This window comes from Sitophilus oryzae, unplaced genomic scaffold, assembly GCF_002938485.1.
Source record: "Sitophilus oryzae breed Bouriz unplaced genomic scaffold, Soryzae_2.0 scaffold_227_pilon_pilon, whole genome shotgun sequence".
Taxonomy (NCBI): domain Eukaryota; kingdom Metazoa; phylum Arthropoda; class Insecta; order Coleoptera; family Curculionidae; genus Sitophilus; species Sitophilus oryzae.
In genome coordinates this window covers 3,084,921-3,106,482 of record NW_022146782.1, presented here as the reverse complement: position 1 = coordinate 3,106,482, position 21,562 = coordinate 3,084,921, and the positions used below count along the sequence as shown (strand labels likewise).

Sequence of the window (21,562 nt, the reverse complement as noted above, 5' to 3'; positions counted from 1 at the left end):
TATTACACTTAAACCTTACCGTTTTAGAAATATTTTCAATTTTGCGAAATTGCAGTATAAATTTTAAGGCTTCATTTCTCCGAGGATATCAAAGTTTTTAATACTAAATATTTACTGAAGTTTATTTATTGGTCAGTTATTGTGTTGCAATAATAAAAATTATACTACCTTATACAGAGTATCTAAAAATTTATTTTAAATAATTACTAGCTTTAAACGGCAATAACTTATTTAATTTAAATAGAACACCCTCTATATTTTATGAGAATCAGATGCACAATTTAATTGTCTATCAAATTGTATTATACCACTTCTTACCTATTCCTTCAAGTTTTCGTAGAAAATGCATTTTCTTATAATTTAGACCCTATTTATCAATATACCCATGGAATATTGACATTTTAGATTGTTTTTAAAACAACAAATGTACAAAATATACAGGCTAGTTATACTATCGTTTTTAGTAAAACGATAATATTACTAGCCCATTTGTATGCAAAAAGAAAACTATTTAAATCTTTATAAAAGAGTATACCATTAATTAAATATACCACCAGTATTTCCGCCCAAATACTAATTAACTACATACTTAATTGTGTTCGTTAATAAATTATTCTAAATAAATCTGGATTTGAATCAGAAATCATTATAATAATAAGTTATGAAAATGAACGTCTCTGTTGTTATAAATAAGCATTTGTGAAAAAATTAAATATAATTTTTAAGGTGTTACTTTTTACCACACTGTCTAATACACATACAAAACAGTTTTTTTTATTTATTAATAAAATATATCGAATTATATCGACAATATTAGTATCTGTACTCTTTAAAAATATAGTACATCTTTAAAAATAATCTAAAATGTCAGTATTCCATGGGTATACCCAAGCAGCATTTGGACGTCGGGACAACGTTGTGTCACGCGACCAAACGTCGGGGCACAACGTCGGCACAACCTCGTGCCAACCCTAGTCTGCACTAGTTTGGAGAATAATTTTTTGGTCGAAACGACGTTGGATACCGACGTTGGCTAGAAGCCTAATTTAGTACAAACTGCAACGTTGTTTAAAATCCTAATTCACAGAAATACAAAACTAATATGGCGTGTAAGTCGCGTTTTATTCTATATTGGGATAATTATAGTAAAAATATTATTTTTATGATTTAGTTAGAGACACATGTCAGATGGCAGTGAAGGAAAACAAAACAAAAATATTTAAGTGGTGTGGAGGATGTTTGAAGATCATAATTATTGAAACACTTTAACCGACTCTGTAACTCGTTACCCAAGGCAAAAAAGTTAAACGCAAACAACTTTATTGATAAATGTATTGTTTCTACTTTGAAAAATACTAATGGGCCTTAAAATTAAAGAAGTTTTAAAAATGTTCTAGAATTTTTTTTTTTTAGTAAAATGGGAATAATTTATTCGCAGTCGAAAAAATTGTTTCCGCGTGTTATTCCGTATGGTTAGGGTCAAATATTTCACGTTAATGTATTCAAAAAGCAGGAATTGCTATTTTAGAAACGAAACATTTTCTTATTTAACAAGATGGCGGCTTTCACTTTGTTGTTTTGGAGATTAAGATGGGGTAGTTCGAGTAGTCGCATACTGGACTAATAAAGTCGCAGTTCGGCCTTAACAGGTAGTATACTAGTCGCAAGATTGCCTAATTTAGTCATCCTAGAGTCTAGCTTGTGCCGCCCTCTATAATCTAAATAAACGAGGGAGTGGATAAACTATCGGTAATATAATATATGTCGATGTATATTTAAATTTAGTTTTATATGTACCTTTCTTATGTCATTTTAATTAAGTTTTTTTTATAAAAACAAAAACAGCACTGAACTGTCTGACTGAACAGAACAATGAAGTGAAAATTTAAGATTTAAGGTTATGGTTCAATACAGTTGCAAAAAGGTAGTGACTCGACGTCCTACCAACGTAAGAATAAGAAAATCTAAACAACGTTGGAATTAGTAAAACAGACGACGTTTGCATAACGTTGGAATAGGTCCTGAAACTGACGTCGGAAAACTCTATATTGTCCAACGTACGTGTGTGTAACTACGTTGTCCGAATCACCTAAAGATCACTTAAGCAAAAAAGGTTACAAGACAACGTTTATTCGACGTCGCAGAAGCTTCTACTTTGCTGTAGTACTAGTCCAACGTCGGCACAACGTTATAAAAACGTTTAAATTTATTTTAATACCCAAGGTAGGGAGCTAACTATTTTTTGCAACTAATCCAACGTTGTGTTTAGTAAACATGTGGTCGCAAGTCGTGAAAATGCTACTTGGGTATTAATATATAAGTTCTAAATTACAAGAAAATGCATTTTCTACGGAAACTTAAAGAAATAGGTAAAAAATGGTATAATACAATTTGGTAGACAATTAAATTGTGCATCTGATTCTCATAAAATTTACAGGGTGTTCCATTTAAATTAAAGGAGTTATTGCCGTTTAAAGCTAATAATTATTTAAAATAAATTTTTAGACACTGTATATTATTTTTATTATTGCAACACAATAACTGATCAATAAATAAACTTCAGTAAATATTTAGTATTAAAAACTTTGATACCCTTGGAGAAATAAAGTCTTAAAATTTTTACTGCAATTTGACAATATTGAAAATATTTCAAAAACGGTAAGGTTTAAGTGTAATAAACCTTAATCAAAGAGTATTCCATTTAAAAAAATACAACTTTGATATTTTTTATTTATTTGGGACACTCTGTATCTTGTAAAAATATTTTTAAATTGTAGCTCTAATAGTCCTTCAACGAACCCAAAACTTAGAAATTGTAAAAATCTCATCGTTTAGCTACAATACTCCGTGTCGTATGTGGTGAACAACCCTGTATATAGAATGTCTATTTAATACACAGAGTAAAAATGAATTCACGAAAGCCATTTTGAATCGATTTCACGTTTAGTTTACTGTTTTAGACAAGAATTAGTTGCTTGAATTTCGCAAAAGGGCGCCATTTCATGACAGTGTCTGACCCATCGCATCACGCTTCTGTTTTTAACGTTTTGTATTTTTTTATTTGCAGATTCAGTTCCAAAAGGTAGGTGGTGTTGCATTTTAGCTTGATCTTTATGTTTTTTCTGTTATATTTTATGTTTCTTGATTTCACAAATAAAACGTAACTACAGTTCTGGTGAATTTACTCCAATTTTGAGCTTAAATTGAAAATTAATATGCGTATACCGGGTGTTTCCCAAAAGTGACAGACTCACCCCCTATAACTTTTTTATTTTTTCAGATAAACAAAACGAAATTTAGTATGTTAGTATATATGTTGGGGACAGATGCCGAAAATTAGACATATGGCGATTATAATTTAATATACCTACCTATATCCACAAAGTAACGCGGAAGAGTTTTAATTGCATTGGTTTCAACTTTTATGCGGAGGATGTTAATCTTTTGTTGTTATATTATACAAAAAAAGATTAACCCCCTGGCAAGAAATACCAAGTTTGGGGTACCAAATTATTTGTAAAAAAATATTTATTCCAAATATACTAATGAGCCACCATCGTTTCATTTGAAAAAATTGAGTTATGATTAATAATACGATTTCAGCATCTTTAAACCGGCCAGGACAAGACACCAAAAACATTAAATGATCAAATTTATTTTTTCAAGGCTCCTTGATTAAAAATTAGTGTTTTTAACCCAGACATGGCACTCTAGATTCAAATTTAAAATACGATTTTTTTTCTTAAAGCAAGAATGTCAAAAGTTGACATACGATATGTCATTCTATTCACAGTGTCATTTTCTAACGAATAAAATAAAAAAATACCGAGGGTGCCATTTTAAATCACAAGTTGTATATAGTCATTATCTGTGAGATAAGAAGTGACCGAAAACTATATACTAATATATCAAATCTCGTTTTTTTATCTGACAAATAAAAAAGTTACAGGGGTGAGCCACTTTTGAGAAACACCCGGTATATAACGCACATAATATTTTAATTAGTTCTTAGTCTTTTTATTCAAAGGTATTTTAAGTAATGTAAAATTGGAGGAATACTATTATAAGTTGACATAATTTTTTAATGGTTTTTATTTTTTAAAGCGTATTTTTATCCCGTTTGCCATAAGCAGTACGTTCATTTTTCGTTTCTTTTGTAAAATAATACTTGTTTTCACTGTTTTTGATTGAATTCAAGCACGAAATTTTGACAGTTACCTACATTGATACACTAAACCAAATAAAAATACAGCGAACATAACTTATAGTAGTTTTTATAAAACATTAATATCTGTATAGTCGTTTCAAACTTTTTTTGGGGGACTATTTTCCAAAATAATACAGTGTAATTATGAGATTGAATTCTTGTTTAAATCAAAAACTACAGTGAGAAATTCAAAAAGATAAGAATCCGCATTTAAATTAACTGTTTAAAAAAAAACACTGTATATTATAGCAAAATAAGACTCTAACTACTTTATCAAAAAAAATCGGTCTTAAATAGCAAACGATCGAAAAAAACAGCGTCAAAGACGGCTGGGGATTGAAGTCTGAGTTTAACCTGGCAAAAAACTTTGACGCCGTTTTTTTTTCGATCATACGATAAAGTTGAAACGACTAATATCCTTCATCATACCCTAAATTAGAAAACTCCATACACTACCCTAAACCCACAAGTTTTTTTCAAACAGAATAACATCATTAATGATCGCTTTTATTCAATATACAGGGTGTACAATGGGCCACACCGTTCGAGCCCTGAGCACAAAGGCTCGAGCCAGAGGAACTTCCGAGGCCCATACTCGCCAGGTTTCGATTTTGAAGACGATTCCCACTCTAAATTTATGAGCGAACACAACAGAACAAAGAGCATGTACGAAAACGATACCGAGAACAGTGAGGTACAGAGAGCAGAATACCGAAGACCCAGGTAGAGATATTTAACTCGGTATCATTGTAACTATATTGTAATTACACTATAATAATTTGTAATTAATTGTAATTAATTGTAATTAATTGTAATTAATTGTAATTAATTGCAATTAATTGTAATTAATTGTAATTAATTATAATTAATTGTAATTAATTATAATTAATTGTAATTAATTGTGATTAATTGTAGTTAATTTTAATTAATTGTAGTTAATTGTTATTATTTGTAGTTAATTGTAATTAACTGTAATTAACTGTAATTAACTGTAATTGACTCTAATTAACTGTAATTAATTGTAATTAATTATAATTAATTGTAATTAATTATAATTAATTGTAATTAATCATAATTATATTGTAATTATATTTTAATATATTATAATTATCATAAAATTAATTACAGGGATGTTCTGCTATCCTTGGTGGGAGAATTTGTGCTGAAAGTCAACGAAAGGATTGCGGAAATCATGAAAAAAGACACGGATGGCAAAACTATCGAAGTTCTGGACTGTCGCTCTCATGTAGTAAGTACCATAGTATATAATGTTTTTATATTATAAAAAACAATATACCGAGAATATTTCAAATATCCTCTAATATAGCTCCTCTATTACCAAGTAGTATAGACAAGTAGTTTTTTATGATATTTGATCTTTTTCTTCAGCGTAGATTAATTTCAAGGTACAGATTCTTTAAGTAAAGTTAATTAAATGTATTTTTTGAAGAGATTGGCGGATATAGCTCATGCCCTTTTGAAAGTATCCCCGTACGACCCTGAGTCCATGGCCTGCAGAGGACTACAGTACTACATGTCTTATGTACTGCCAGCTACTGATTGGGGAGATGATGCCATGAGACCGGCATTTGTAACTCTTTTAAAACGCTTAGAGAAAGTGTTCAGTAAGATCCAGAAAAAGCCTTCTATAAGGGTAAGGAAATTTAACTATACAGGGTGTCTATTAACAAGTACGAGTATTTTAAGCGTTATTTAACTCGTGAGCTTGTTTCTGAGGTCAAATTGGTGCACTTATTTGAGACACTCTATAATAAAAATAATAATGGTAATTCTTTATGAAAGTAAATTTTTCGCATCAGATTTTTTTTTGGTGACTGTAAACTGTATGTTAATACAGAAATTTCTACAACATAGAATCAATCCATACTTAAAAGAAAATATATTTTTTCTAGAGAAACACTGATTGGGATGCCGCAGCTGGGCTACTGAAAGGAGTGTACAACACCATGATTAAGTATCCTTATATAATCAACTGGCACCAAATCAAACAACTAGTTACAGTATGTCAGGTAAGACAAACCTAAATCTCAGAGAAATATTTATACATAGAGGGGGTCAATTTGTGTCAAATAATACCCCTGCAAAATGTGACAACGTTCAGACAAAATCCTATAAGTTTTCTTATTTCTCTAAATCTTAAAATCTATATATGTATATCTCAAAACAAATTGAAGCACAGTTTCTTCTATTTTAGTGCCTGATAGTAACAGAATGTTGTGTGGAAGGTGTATCAGGTGCAACTGCAGCATTACTTAGCCAAGCCCCTCCCCCAAACTTTTGTTCCATGGTCGTACGACTAATAGCCCTACAAATACAGGATGGTCAAGTAAATAATCGACTCAAATCAAACATATTCATCGAAAAAAACATGTTTTTTTTTTCTGTTTCCAGGAATTTTGTACTCTAGAGACTGTTTGTGGTGGTTCTACCTTCCCTACTCAAGAAAAAACCGAGAGTGTCATCATTAACTTGATTATGCCTCTATGTCTTCGAGTTGGAAGTGGCAGAAAAGGTACTTAGTGATACAATTTAGAAAATATTATTAAATCTAAATTATTTTTTTAGATGTTCCAAAAATCAAACCATCGGATGTTAGTTTTGCCATAACTCTAGTTTTGCACGCTATGAGTCCACCGAATATCAAAGCAGCAGCTCAGTCAGGACCTAATCCTAAAGGAACCGCGGAAACAAGAACCGGAAGTTTGACATTTACCGGAACTAGAGATACTAAAACAGCGTCTAAGATTAACACTTCTTTGTACGAAGTTTCATTCCTAGCTCTTAAAATGATAGGTAGGTAATAATATTTAAGTTAATTCAAAATATTCTAATTAAGTTGCGATGAGTTTTTTACGGCTATTAAGTTATCTTGTAAACTTCGCACTAAAATAGGTTATAAAGAGAACAATGTTCGACTGCAAGATCTCCTAGTAAAAATGTTTAAGTTTAAAATATCACAACACAATTAATTTAAAACAAAAATTCGTCATACAAAATTAAAGTGTCAAAACGAAAAACAATGTCAGAAAATAAATAAATAAATGTGGCAACTTGGCATTTTTTTCAGCAGTGACTACCACTGTGAATCTAGTGGTAGACTACCACAGTCTACCACCTGAATCCCCAGCGGGAAATTTAAATTCTAGTTAAGCCCCATACTCACACTTCGCTCCTTCGTCCCTTCCTCGCGTTACTTCCTCGCGTTCCTTCGTCCCTTCGCTTCCTTCCTTCGTCCATTCGATGCTTGGAAATTAGTCAGTTATGCAACAACACACCACAAAATATTTTTAATATAGCAGCTACATGTTTAATACGAAATATCTAGCAATATCTAAAATTTTTAAAAAATCCGAAAGGCGCATAATTTTTATTTTATAAAACTGCAATTCTTTGTCGTGTCAAAAATAAAAATTCAATTTTAATAATATATTTTTTTTAATAAATCCGAATATTTCAGTATGAATGTACAAGGCGAGTCAACAATAGAGTAAAGTTTATTATGTAATTTATATCGAAACCATGAAATATGACATACTAATTAAACGTTAATGATGTCAATCTCCAGTTCTTCAGATATTTTTGTAAAGGCATCATGCACACTATTTCTATTTTCTATGATAAATATGGACATGCATTTTTTCACAAATATGAAGACAATATTGTTTTTTTCTTCCATTTTTTAGACTATTGTGTGTGAATTATTTTTATATCGATTGGCGATTGCTAGATGTACAGGATGTCCCATATTTGTGTGTTTTATGGGGTTTCTGGTTTATGAGTAGAGTATATAAAGATGCTGTTTTCACATCATTGTTCTACTTATTATGACACTAAATATGCTACACACATATTTATCCTAGCCTTCTTAGTTCAAAGTTATTTCTTATTTCTTTCTTTTACTTTTTATTTTTTAATTAGTAGAAATTTTTGCATTTTTCGATAACCTTTGTATCTCGATTATCTTATAACTTATCGAAAAGGTGAAAAGGGTCAGTGATGGGCGGTGGGTAAGTACCCAATTTGTAGATAAATAAAATCTGCGTATATATGTATATACCTGTAGATTTAGATGAATATCCTAATTTTAATAAAAGGAGTTTCCGACGACCGCATAGTAAATACCCGGTATAATACCGGGAATAGAAATATACCAATATATAATATCTACAATATATATAAGAAATATTGTAGATATACTCGTATTCCTGATATTACTGGTATTATACCGGGTATTTACTATGCGGTCGTTGGAAATACCTTTTATAAAATTAGACTGTTCATCTAAATGTACAGGTATATACCGGATACCCTGATTTTGTTTTGTTCTACCCATTGAGTACTTACCCACCGCCCGTGTCTCGTTTTTTAGGTAGAATAGCAGTGACGAAAGTGGTTCTTCGTTGGGAGCTGTCTATTTCGAAAAATGACTCAAACTTATGTTCTTTTTTTTAAACAGGACACTCTATATATTATTTTTTATTTTATTTGTCTTGTTATGAGCTTTCGAAATTATAATATACTCTATATTTATTTATTTAGGTACTGCTAAACGGCTCTTATTTTATTTAACTTAATTTTACCAGATAATTTTGCTTTGCGTCATGATATTTTGATAAACTACACGGAAACTGAACTTGTGCTGCTTTTAAATAACATGCCAATAACCAACATTTTACGTCGAATAAATTAGTTGATTGTTTTGATTACCTAATTTAAACCGGCCGACTATGTAATAAAGTTAAATAATGCATTTTTATCCCGTTTATGAAAATAAGTATTTTAGAAAGCTCGTAACAAGGAAAATAAACTAATATACAAAATATCGTATTTAAAAAAACATATAAGTTTTAGTCAATTTAAAAAAAGGCAGATTCCAACGAAGAAATCACGTCACTGCATTCTACGTGAAAAACTATATGGGAGACCGTTTTCACGTTTTCGATAAGTTATGATACAAAGGTGATCGAAAAATGCAATAATTTCAGATTCGCCCTGTATTTTCGGAAGTAAGAGAGCTAGGACATATCTGTATGTAGCATCTTTAGTTTCATAAAAAAGTAACAGGGTAATGTGAAAACCGCATCTTTGTATCTCGACTCATAAACGAGAAACCCTGCAAAACACACGAAAATGGGACACCCTGTACAGACGTACTGCCAAATCAAGGAATCAACTATGAATGAAATCCAAGATCGATTTATATATTTTAATATTTTTTTGTGTTCGTGATAATTCCTTTGCTACTTCGTCCAAAAACCAACAGTACGGGGAAGGAGCGTTTCGAGGAAGTAAACGGACGAAGGAGCGTTTTGACGAAGGAACGAAGGAACACACAGTCGCATAAAATCGACATTTCCCATAGTAAATATAATATTTTTGGACGAAGGGATGCGACGAAGGAAGGAAGTGAAGTAGCGAAGTGTGAGTATGGGGCTTTAGACAGTACGTTGCCGAATGAGAGCGAAAATTTCGCTCTCGATTACGCAACTAAAAGTTTACTAATTGGTATCAAATATACCTAGTATTTATTACTATTGTAAATTTTAAAGGTTTCCCTAATGTAGTAATTCTATTCTATGTAAATTATAGGTCTGTATATAAAATAGAAACATTCTTTTACAAAACGAAATTGTTGATTTTTTTCCAGCAATCTGTTTCGAAGAACACTTGATAAACGACTGGATCAAAATCGGAAGAACCATGAGAGAACTAGGCAAAAGAAACGAAGCTGCAACGTTTCTGTGGGACTTTCTGGACTTTGTTGTTACCCACAGGACCCCACTCTATATCCTAATGCAACCTTTCATCTTTCTAAAAGTAAGGTTTCTCTCAACAATACCGAAGAATTTTTTTATAATATTCGGTACTTCAAACAGTTAGCTCAACCACCTATATCAGACTTCGAGAGGAACATGCATCAAAGGATAAGAGACAAGATAAGAAGTATTGGCTTGCCTTTGCCCAAAAGCAAGGGGGCTATACTGATGGAACTAGCTACTCGAATGAAGAAGTTAAAGGAAGAACTGTCTGGGTGTAAGAACTAGCCATGGGAACTATCGAATGAATTAGACTATCGAATGGTTAATGAATGAATGATTTCAACTATCGAATGGTTTTATTCGAATAAAATCATTCATTCATTTGTATACTAAAGCATATGTGACAACCTCGCCGTGCAACTAAATGGTTATCGTTGAGCCACGACTATCGAATGCTTTTGATAAATGAAATTTAGTATTCGTTTGATTTTTGTATGCGTCAGTGCATTATTAGTTCTTCCAAATTTTTATAACTTCGCCGTATAAATACTGTGCTATTTTTGCGTTTATTAAAATAGTTAAAATACTAAAATAGTAGTTATTTTTTAATTTTATTTATTGACGATTGTGTGCATGTGCAGGTGGTCAAATTTTTTCCGAAAATTTGTGTGGTTTTCCGTGGTCCGATCTTTCAATTATTTAATTTTATATGGTATATGGTCTATTTTTTAATGGGAAATTTTGAGAAGTAGCAATTTTTAAGAGAGATGAGATGAACTTACAATTAATTTTAAAAATACATATTTGTATTTTAGATGTTTTAATAATATGAATTAGTTGAACTTAATAATCAAATTTAAGTAATGTGGTTAAGTAAATGGGGGGTTATCGAACTCAAAATATAGGGTGAGAAAATTAAAATGAAAGTTTTACACGTGCCAATTTTAAAAAAAAGTTAACGATGTTTGTATTTTGTTTATGCTAATTCTCTTACATGTAGTTTTTTTGCGAAGAAATATTTCATTTATTTTTTAAAGTAAATGCCAGTAAAAGTAAATATAATTTTTAAATAGTAATATAAAGCACCTAATATAAATAATTTTGATTTCTAATTTTTTATTTATATTTTCGTTCCATTACACTGCATGCTTAGAAAATTAACAAATGTTTATATTTCATGATTTTAAAATTTGTTGTTAATATAACAAATTAGTTCTGTAATTATTATTATTTAATAAACCAACGTTGCCAAAAAAATTAGAGATTATATTATTTTTAAATAGGATCTAATATAAATAATTTTGACATCTAATTTGTTGTTTATATTTTGCTACTACTTAAAAAAATATTTATATTAAATCATTTTAAATTTTGTTGTTAATAGCTATAACAAATTATTATTGTTATTATTATTTATTAAACCAGTCTTTGCTTAAAAACATTAAAAATAATTTTCTTACATCCAAAATAACAAGTATTATTGCAGTGTAACAACAGAATATTAATAAAAAAAATGCAGAATATATAGACATACTATCCCTAACTAACTAAAGCCAAACAATAATATTCTTTGCTAATATCAAGTAATGCCAAAATATGGCAACAGCGCCCTTCATAATATATTTTCTGTGTAAATACTAGCACCTCAATAAAAAAAATAATGTGTCCTTATCTATATCTGACTCCGCAAAAAATCAAAGATGCCGGCTTCTTTCATAGCATTGCCACCGACCGCTGTCGGGTTTCTCGGAAAGAAACCTACGTCGCCGGGCTACAACTAAAATTCAGTTAATATTTTATTATAATCGATCCTGACGAACAAATGAATTTCATAAATGAATGAATTTTATAAATGAATGGTTTTTGTTGCCGAATTACTAGAATACAATATACCAAGGCAGATGACGCATCTATTCGATAATTTTTATTCGAATAGTTTTCAACGAATGTTTTTTACTAACTATCGAATTATTCGAATGAATTGCAACAATCGGATGTTTCGATAGTATTCATTCGATAGTTCCCACTACTAGTAAGAACTGTATTTTGTTATAACCTCCTCTTTTATTTTATTTTTTTTTAGCAACCGAAGCTGAGGAATCTAGAAAGGAGAACCCTCAAACAAATGTGCATATCACCAGTGAAATTCAAAGACCTCAGCGCCAATCTATGATCAGTGGATTGTTGCCATCTTGGGATCACCATCAGCGTAGCAGCACACACGAATATTTACATTCTCATTTAAAAGGTAAAAAAATAACCTAATAAAATTAATTTTTTTATCATAAATTTATAACGGAATCGTTACATTAACTTTTATTCAGTAAATTGTACCTATTTTTGTTGGGAAAATCCAGAGAGTTTACCGTTTTTAAAGGTTCTTCAACCAGTATCAGTCACGCGTCCACACCGGTACAAAAAACCACTGGAACTACCGAAGAGCCCTGTGGTAGTACGACTCTTTGTAACACACAAGGTACTTCATGTTTGGGTGTTGATAAATGTATTAAAATCTATCTCATAAGCGCCTTAAAGACAATGAATACGAATTCCATCCTAATTTCTACAAAAATATGCGTTTTAATAAAATATGTGATATAATATATGGGCATGATATGTGACATATGTTTTTATATGAAACTCATATATGATTTGATATTATCTACCTTTATATATGATTTTATATGTTTTATATATGATTTTATATATAATTTTCTATGTGATTTTATATACGATTATATATGATTTTATATGTTTTCAAATCCCGAATGTTTACCCTTTTTAAAGGATCTTCGACCAGTACCAGTCACGCGTCCACGCCGATACAAAAAACCACTGGAACCAGCGAAGAAACCAGTGGCGGTACGACCCCTTGTAACGCACAAGGTACTTCATGTTTCGGTGTCGCTTCTATCGCTAGCATAAATGTGTCAAATCGATCTCATAGGCGTCTAGAAGACATGAGCTTGAAGACGAATTTCACTCTAATTTCTACAAAAATTATGTGTTTTTGGAAAAATATATGATATCATATATAATTTTTATATATGATATTATACAGGGTTGTTCACCAACACGGAGTATTGTAGCTAAACGATTATATTTTTACAAATTTCAAGTTTTGGGTTCGATGAAGGACTATTAGAGGTATAATTTAAAAATAATTTACAAGATACAGAGTGTCCCAAATAAGTAAAAAATATCAAAGTTGTATTTTTTTAAATGGAACACCCTGTATATTTATACATTTTTAGTTTCTACGATTAAAATAAAGGTAAATTTGATTAAGGTTTATTACACTTAAACCTCGCCGTTTTTGAAATATTTTCAATTTTGTGAAATTGCAGTAAAAATTTTAAGGCTTCATTTCTCCAAGGGTATCAAAGTTTTTAATACTAAATATTTACTGAAGTTTATTTATTAATCAGTTATTGTGTTGCAATAATAAAAATAATACTACCTTATACAGAGTGTCTAAAAATTTATTTTAAATAATTTATAGCTTTAAACGCCAATAACTTGTTTAATTTAAATGGAACGCCCTGTATATTTTGAGAGAATCAGATGCACAATTTAATTGTCTATCAAATTGTATTATACCATTTTTACCTATCCCTTCAAGTTTTCGTAGAAAATGCATTTTCTTATAATTTAGACATCATTCATCAATATACCTATGGAATATTGACATTTTATTATTGACACCTATGAAATATTGACATCATATATTGACATTCTAGCAGAGATATGGAAGTGGGAGAATGAGCTTCGACGAGTGCGCATCCAAATTTTTGTCGACGGCAAGATGGCAGACATCTTCCAGGTCTCGCTGTCACTTCCCCTCTTTAATTGACATCTGTTTGTTTTGTTTTTTTTTTCGTTCGTGTTGTTATCTGTTGTTATCTAGTTAAAATTTATTATTATCTCAATCAGAGTCTCAATTATTCTAAACACTAATTCAAAAAGGCTTATTGTGTATTGTCATAGTCATTCTAAGAAAGCTAATACGCCGGGAAAAATGATTAGTTTTCATGTGTAAGTTTATACAGCATAATCGTGTTTACAGATGATCCAAAACTGTTTATTTTTAGTTTTCCTAATGGCGATTTGTAAAAATCGTGATTGTAATTGGGAATGGTCAAAAATAAGTGTATGATGTGGCCATTTAAAGAGGATGTTTTTATTACGTGTGGAGGAAGAAGATACTTGGAATCAATGTTCATGCTTCTGTAAAACAGTGCACTCTTATAGTGTCCATGAAAGCACAAGTTCATGTGTACCAGAAATATGTCAAATAAGATTGGTCCTTACTTGACAAGAAGATTATTTGGAGGAAAAGAAAACATAAGATAGGGTATTTTAATCGAACAGCGAAAATTTAACATTTTTATTGGAAAGTTTGTTGTAGGTAGTTGTAGTTTTGTGCTAAATATTTCTAACATTAGCAGCAGCAGTGTTCAGAGTGTCAAGAGGAGGAGAATTCAGTTAATTAGATTTATGCACAGTTACAGGTATGAAGGCTTTTTTCAAACATAGTATCAAGTTCTATAGTCAACATTTTTAGTATTCCTACAACTGTAAAAACAAGGAACATTGGACTGAAAAAATGGCAAGATTTATATAGGAAGAAAGGGTATTATGCCAATAAGAAAATTAAATCTGTAGGCAGAAGTTTCTTATTTAAAAACTGTTATGGAGCATATATTAATTTGTATCTGTGCCACAAATCACTGAGAAAAATCATAAAATATTCATAATTGTTAAGGAGATGATATTTAAAGAGTATTAAAAATGAGACTATTAGTTATGAAGCTTACAATGTTACTTTGTTTCAATATTACACTTTTATTCTTGTAAAATCTATGATGAAGTTCAAAAGCATTTTGCAATGGCCTTAAATTGTGAGCCAGGATTTATAGCAAAGGTATTTGATGCAATGAAACTTAATCGGTACCTTCCAGTATGTATTTTAGTAAAGGATTGTCAATCCCATGTTTTTAAATAGATAAAATACAGGCCAAAGTTGACAATATTACAGTTGAGAAGAAACTATTTTATCTTAAAAAAAATTTCTTAAAATTCTGAGATGATATAATCTAATTTTCTTAATAATAAATTAGGTATATGTATGTTGTACATACAGAATTTTGTTATGGACAAATAAGGATCGACAAGCTTCTTTTGTGCAAAAAATATACGTATTATTTTTTCTAGTATTACGACAAACCATAATGTGTTTTACAAACTTACCGGTAACAGTTTTTTTTATAATAAAATATTTAGGAATAATTTGGGTTGTTTATCAATATATTAATGACTTGAATTTTGACAAATTGAATTTGTATCAAAATAATTTTACGAAATATAAAATTGATGTTCTATTACAAGACTGAGTTTTTTTTGTCAACAAAAACCAGGATAAATACTAATAATAATACCCATAATAAAATCAATGATGTTTATGTATTATGAAAATATTTGTCAGAGGACATATTATGTAACAGTTTTTGAAACACAATTTGAAGGGACGAATAAAAAAAATAAAACAAAAACATATTTTTTCTAGGTTTATATTAAAAATACAAGGTAGGTAATCATAAAAAATAATTATGAACCAAATGTTTTTTATGAACATACAACTTGAACAAAAAGGTGTTTAGAACAATTTTTACCAAATTTGCAAAAAATTTAAATTGAAACACGTAATTCAGTACAAGTAAACATGAAATATTGTAAATACTTATTTAATATCATTTCGAGTGTTTAACGACGAAAAGGTCATCTGTCCGTAGCGTCTTTTGTCAGAATATTCGTATATTTAGTGTGTTATATACCAATATTGTACGCAGTTTTGAAACTGATAATTAAATAAATCATATTAATGTTAACTAACCATAATAAATGATAGAATTTCACTAAATTTAAATTGCCCCCCGTATGGTTGAAAACAGCAAATTGATATTTGATTACTTATAGATTACCACTATGGAGGGCTTAATAATTACCACCTATATACAAAATGACAGGAAGACCTGGAATATGGCGCCCAACTTGATTAGACCTTCTGCGCATGTTGACGCTCATTCTCTATCCCTTCTATTTCTCTGCATTCTAGTAACATTATCGTTTTGCTAAAACAATAATGTTGTATGCAAAAAGAAAACTATTTAAATCTATATAAAAGAGTATACCATTAATTAAATATAGCACCATTATTTCCGCCCATATTAATTACATACTTAATTGTATTCGTTAATAAATTATTCTTAATAAATGTGGATTCGAGTCAGAAATCAATATAATAATAAGTTATCAAAATTAAAGTCTCTGTTGTTATAAATAAGCATTTATTAAAAAATGAAATATTTTTAAGCTGTTACTTTTTATCACACTGTCTAATACCCATACAAAATTCAGTTTTTTTAGTATTTGGAACAATTATTATTAATCAATGCAGTCAGTTAATGTAGTTTGAATACTGGAATCATATTAATTGGTCCTCTTTAACAAATATTTAAACAGTTTTTTTTTAATTTTTTTAATGAAATAAACGAATTATATCCACAATATTAGTATCTGTACACTTTAAAAATTTGGTACATCTTTAAAAATAATCTAAAATGTCAATATTCCATGGGTATATTGATAAATAAATTTTAAATTACAAGAAAATGCATTTTCTACGGAAACTTAAAGAGATAGGTAAAAAATGGTATAATATAATTTAATAGACAATTAAATTGTGCATCTGATTCTCGTAAAATATACAGGGTGTTCCATTTAAATTAAACAAGTTATTGCCGTTTGAAGCTAATAATTATTTAAAATAAATTTTTAGACACTCTGTATAAGGTAGTATTATTTTTATTATTGCAACACAATAACTGATCAATAAATAAACTTCAGTAAATATTTAGTATTAAAAACTTTGGTACCCTTGGAGGAATGAAGCCTTAAAATTTTTACTGCAATTTCACAAAATTGAAAATATTTCAAAAACGGTAAGGTTTAAGTATAATAAACTTTAATCAAATTTACCTTTATTTTAATCGTAGAAACTAACAATGCAATAATATGCAGGGTGTTCCATTTAAAAAAATACAACTTTGATATTTTTTACTTATTTGGGACACTTTGTATCTTGTAAAATTATTTTTAAATTGTACCTCTAATAGTCCTTCATCGAACCCAAGACTTAAAATTTGTAAAAATCTCATCGTTTAGCTACAATACTCCGTGTCGTATGTGGTGAACAACCCTGTATATGATTTTATATATGATTTTTATATATGATCTTTTTATACGTTTCTATGTTATATATGACGATATATACGTCATGATGTCAGGTATCGGTTAAATTCGTCTTCAAAGCAAAAACAATCTCATTAAAGACATTGCATGTTAAAATTAATCTATATATTGTCGTTCGTTGTTTGGAGTACTGCGTACATTTTTCAAGTGTATATATATTTTCAGGTACCATCAAGTTATTCTCACCAAAACAGCTATATATTATGTTTCATAAATGTATACTTCAAATTTCTCTTACTTCAATTTCTCAAAGAGACAGAAGTGAAAATGAAAATAATCTAAATACAAAATATTTTTCTTTAAATATAGGTGTGCTAGAATGCTAATAACTGTTGGTAGATACTTATGTTTTAAGAGTAACAGAACAAAAGTTGTTGTAACGTGTGTACAAGATTAGAGTGTCTAGGACTTTTTAAAAAATATATGATTTTTATATATGAACATACTTTTTTTTGTTATTATACAATTATATATATATTAACGACTGAGTACAACGATTCTTGTTCTGGTTACTCTCATCCGCACATAAAATAGTACAAAACTGGGCAGTGCGGAGTGCCTGTGCTGCATGTAGTTGTTTCAGATCGTTCATCTCAACGGTCCTCGACCAGCGACGAGGCTCACCCCACCAACTACCACCACCCAATCAACCCACAACCCAACCACCATCCACCTTCTACTACTCATAAGACCGCTCACAAACTGCGCTTTGTCTCTTCGGTAGAATTTAAGCATTCTTCAGGTAATCCTTCCCGTTCGGAGATCAAGTCATGGGCGGGGTTATGACCAGTGGCGTATCCGATAAAACTTAGACAGTTAAATTAACCTAAATAAAGGATTATTGACGTTCAAAATTCTTTATTACCCAAGAAGTTGGTAATTCTGACTAATAAATTGTAATCCAATTGTAAAGTTAGACTGGGCCGCCACTGGTAAAACAGAGTCGTATCAGTTTTATTAATTAATAACTAACATTGTTCTTTATTCTTAAATGTTCCTAATTGCTTCATGCAACAACTAAGTATGTTTAATAAAACTTTTTTTAAGCTAAATTAATTTGTATAAAGTTTTTTTGTTTATAATTCATTCTATTTTGTACGGCTCTGTTTCTGTCATCTGCCATTTTGTACATAATCATTCAAAATTGATTGAATTTCTTGCTTAAATAACTAAAACTCACATATAAAACAAAGTTTTCTTATAAATAATATAGGTTTGTTACATATCTGAGTTTTCATACTTTTAAAGTTAAATACAGGGTGTTTTAAAAAACATCTGCCATCTCCCGTGGGGATATTTCTCACGTAAAAATAAGATTTATTTTTCATACCAACATAGGACCGATTCTGCTTTGTTTCGTAGATACAGGGCGTTGAAGTCTTAAAATTTTTTCGATTTATTATAGTTTTCTTCCAAGTACCTTTAGTTTTTCTAATGAAATTTTGAGGGTAAAAATTACTATAAATGCGACATATTTTAAAGCTAAAAAAGTGTCAACATATTCACCAGGGGCGTGCATATGGGTTATCAATAGCAACCTTTAAAATATTTTAATATCATTAACTTGCAAAAGTTTTAAATAAATACTCTTTGATTCCTCATCAAAAAATATGAAGAATCACTAAAAGTACTTGAAGGAAAATTATAATTAATCGAAAGATTATTAAGATTTTAACACCCTGTAGCTACGAAATAAAGCAGAATCGGACCTATGTTGATATGAAAAATACATTTTATTTTTACGTGAGGAATCTCCCCACGAGAAATGGCACATGTTTTTTGAAACACCCTGTATAAAGTCAGAAGCACAAAACATAAAAAATAAAGAAAAACTATAATTAAAAAATAAAACAAAATAATATGGAATAAGTCATCAATTAAAAGAAGCAGTTTTATCCATACCTTTGTGTTTGTTTTTCTTGTTATTGTCGTAGTTATTTGTAAATGTCAAAAATGTAGCAAAACATATTTTTTCTGTGTTTTTTACTTAAATTAACTTTACACAATGTAAACTTAATTGATGCATACAGCGTGTTTATTCATTACCAATAAATATAATTTATTAAAAACGCCTATGCTTATATAACTCTCTTTTAATAAGGTGAAACCTCATTGACACCTCTGAGTCCATCAAGTCCCGTAGAAGAAGAAGAGGTGCATCAGAAATCCAGACTGCAACGCATGATGCCTCAGAGTAGAAAAACTTTCAGACTCAGGAGCAAAAGTCGTAGCAAGAAATCTTCAGAAGTAAGTAATAACCAAATTTTTCAACTTAAAAATTATATTTTTCTGAGAATTCAAACCTATATTTGTTTTATTTATTTTTCCAGCTATCTCATCTGAAACTAGACTCAGAACTGGATTCGCCTCCAGGTCCTCAGACATTTTCACCTCCACCTGTTCAAACTCCTACTCAAATGTTCCCAAATGGTCTGCAAATTGATTCTTCTACACCTTATACACCTCTGCCTAATGAAACTCCTTCATTGCCTACTTCTCCTCAAGTTTCAACACCCCCAGCAAATCAGAGCCAATCGGGACATCAGTATCTTCATCAACAGTATTCAAACCAATCCAATTCTGGACTTGATAACCAAAAAGTAAGAGAATATTATCAAGAATAGTGAATTCTAAGCCGAACAAAATTAAATTTATTATAATTTTCAATTTTAAAAAAACTAGGTTGGATTCCAAAATCAAAATAGTTTCTCAGCTATTGATTCACATAGACTGAGGATAGCAACTAGAGGAAAGAGCGCTGAGGGATCTTGGGACGAAGATAGTGCTATTTCGCAGACTTCTAGCACTTCAGGTTACAGGTATTGGATATTTTTAATAATTATCATATGCTTAAAAGATACAACTAACAATACACTTACTCCTAATGTTTTTTCCTCTTATGATCACTTGAAATCAACCTTATACATAGCTGACATAAGATCGGGAATATTAAATTTAATTAAAAAAGCAGTAAAAGAAATGACCCAGTACTACATAACAATAAATATGAATAATTTTCTAAATTATAGTTAAAGATATTAAGAGTGTTTATCGAACATAATAACCATTTGATTATTGATTTCAAGGAGGAATAAATATCTCCTAAATATTTCCTCTATGAGCACAATAAACAAATAATAAGCAGCGTGTTTTTGACAACAGAACGTAGCCTTTAAAAGAAAAATATGTATAAGGACTATGTCTCAATATCAGTTCCTAAGTCCCTAAAATTATGAGATAATAAATATTGACTTTATTCAATAGGGAATCTTATCCAGTAATGCACCTCAAAGACACCTTGGAAACGAGTCCAAAAACATTCCCACCATTAGCTTCACCTGATCTGCATTCTTTACCTTCAACCAGTAGCGCAGCTACAAATAATTTTCTACATATTGACAACAGGTAACACACTAAAATCTGGCTTTCTCGATATTTATAATAAGTATACCTTTTTTCTGTAGTTCCCCGGATTGTTCCCTAAACGACAACTGCGAAAAAACAGCTCTCCTAGACCAAGAAGACCAATCTTCTTCGAAAGATTCTCTTTTAATAGTGTTTGACCAGGAAACTCAAGACGAAACGACGCTTATATAGTTAGAAAATGACTAACTAAAAAACAAAAGGACTAACTGTTAAAAATCTAAAACAACGAGCCTAAAAAATAATCTAGGAAGATATGCAACTAACGTGACACCAAGACCTAACAAATTTGCTTACTTAGTGTGTTATTGGTTGCATAATCATGAACGTCACACTATTCTACTCTATTTAATTTAAATATTTTGTTATGTAATAAGTTAATAGAAAAATAAATAAGTTTTCTATAGTAAAAATGTAAAACAAAATTGGGGCACGTCAAAAACAAAATATTTTTTATGACGTTTGCGAAATTTTGTTTGGCTTATACTATAGATTATTAAAAATGTGTTAGAGTTTATTGAATGTTGCATGGTTTAAAAAATGCCAAAATAAAGAAAAGACTGAAAAGAATATAATGATGAAGGGTATATAAGTATATAGACATATTTTTAGAGTATTTATAATTTAAATTTATATAAGTTTGTTAATGTTTTAGAAAAAGCTATATAATCTTGTATGTTAGACATTATAATGATATAAAAAATTAACTGAAAATGTTTAAAATAAATAAATAATTAATATAAATGATACTGTTGCTTTTTTTAAACCTATTTAATCCTACAATAAAGAAAACTATAGTACCTAAAAAAATAAAACACTAATTCACAACAATACACCAATA

At 29.9% G+C, this 21,562-nt stretch overlaps 1 protein-coding gene across 5 annotated transcripts in view; it reads left to right on the top strand.

Moving 5' to 3' along the window:
• LOC115884265 (protein unc-80 homolog) overlaps positions 1–21,420 on the top strand; it is a 70,018-nt gene extending 48,598 nt beyond the window's left edge. For 4 of the 5 annotated variants that reach the window (XM_030902781.1, XM_030902780.1, XM_030902779.1 and 1 more), the window contains 19 exons: positions 3,068–3,082; positions 4,730–4,930; positions 5,336–5,456; positions 5,658–5,861; positions 6,121–6,237; positions 6,423–6,554; positions 6,620–6,740; positions 6,794–7,021; positions 9,876–10,045; positions 10,105–10,261; positions 12,071–12,235; positions 12,365–12,463; positions 12,775–12,873; positions 17,882–18,040; positions 19,400–19,545; positions 19,629–19,898; positions 19,981–20,117; positions 20,563–20,703; positions 20,763–21,420. In XM_030902781.1, coding sequence (XP_030758641.1) covers positions 3,068–3,082; positions 4,730–4,930; positions 5,336–5,456; positions 5,658–5,861; positions 6,121–6,237; positions 6,423–6,554; positions 6,620–6,740; positions 6,794–7,021; positions 9,876–10,045; positions 10,105–10,261; positions 12,071–12,235; positions 12,365–12,463; positions 12,775–12,873; positions 17,882–18,040; positions 19,400–19,545; positions 19,629–19,898; positions 19,981–20,117; positions 20,563–20,703; positions 20,763–20,895 — 2,815 coding nt within the window. In that variant the 3' untranslated portion in view covers positions 20,896–21,420. The remainder of the gene's footprint in view (positions 1–3,067; positions 3,083–4,729; positions 4,931–5,335; positions 5,457–5,657; positions 5,862–6,120; positions 6,238–6,422; positions 6,555–6,619; positions 6,741–6,793; positions 7,022–9,875; positions 10,046–10,104; positions 10,262–12,070; positions 12,236–12,364; positions 12,464–12,774; positions 12,874–17,881; positions 18,041–19,399; positions 19,546–19,628; positions 19,899–19,980; positions 20,118–20,562; positions 20,704–20,762) is intronic. The other variant, XM_030902782.1, reaches the window with a different exon arrangement.
• Positions 21,421–21,562: the final 142 nt, after the last annotated feature.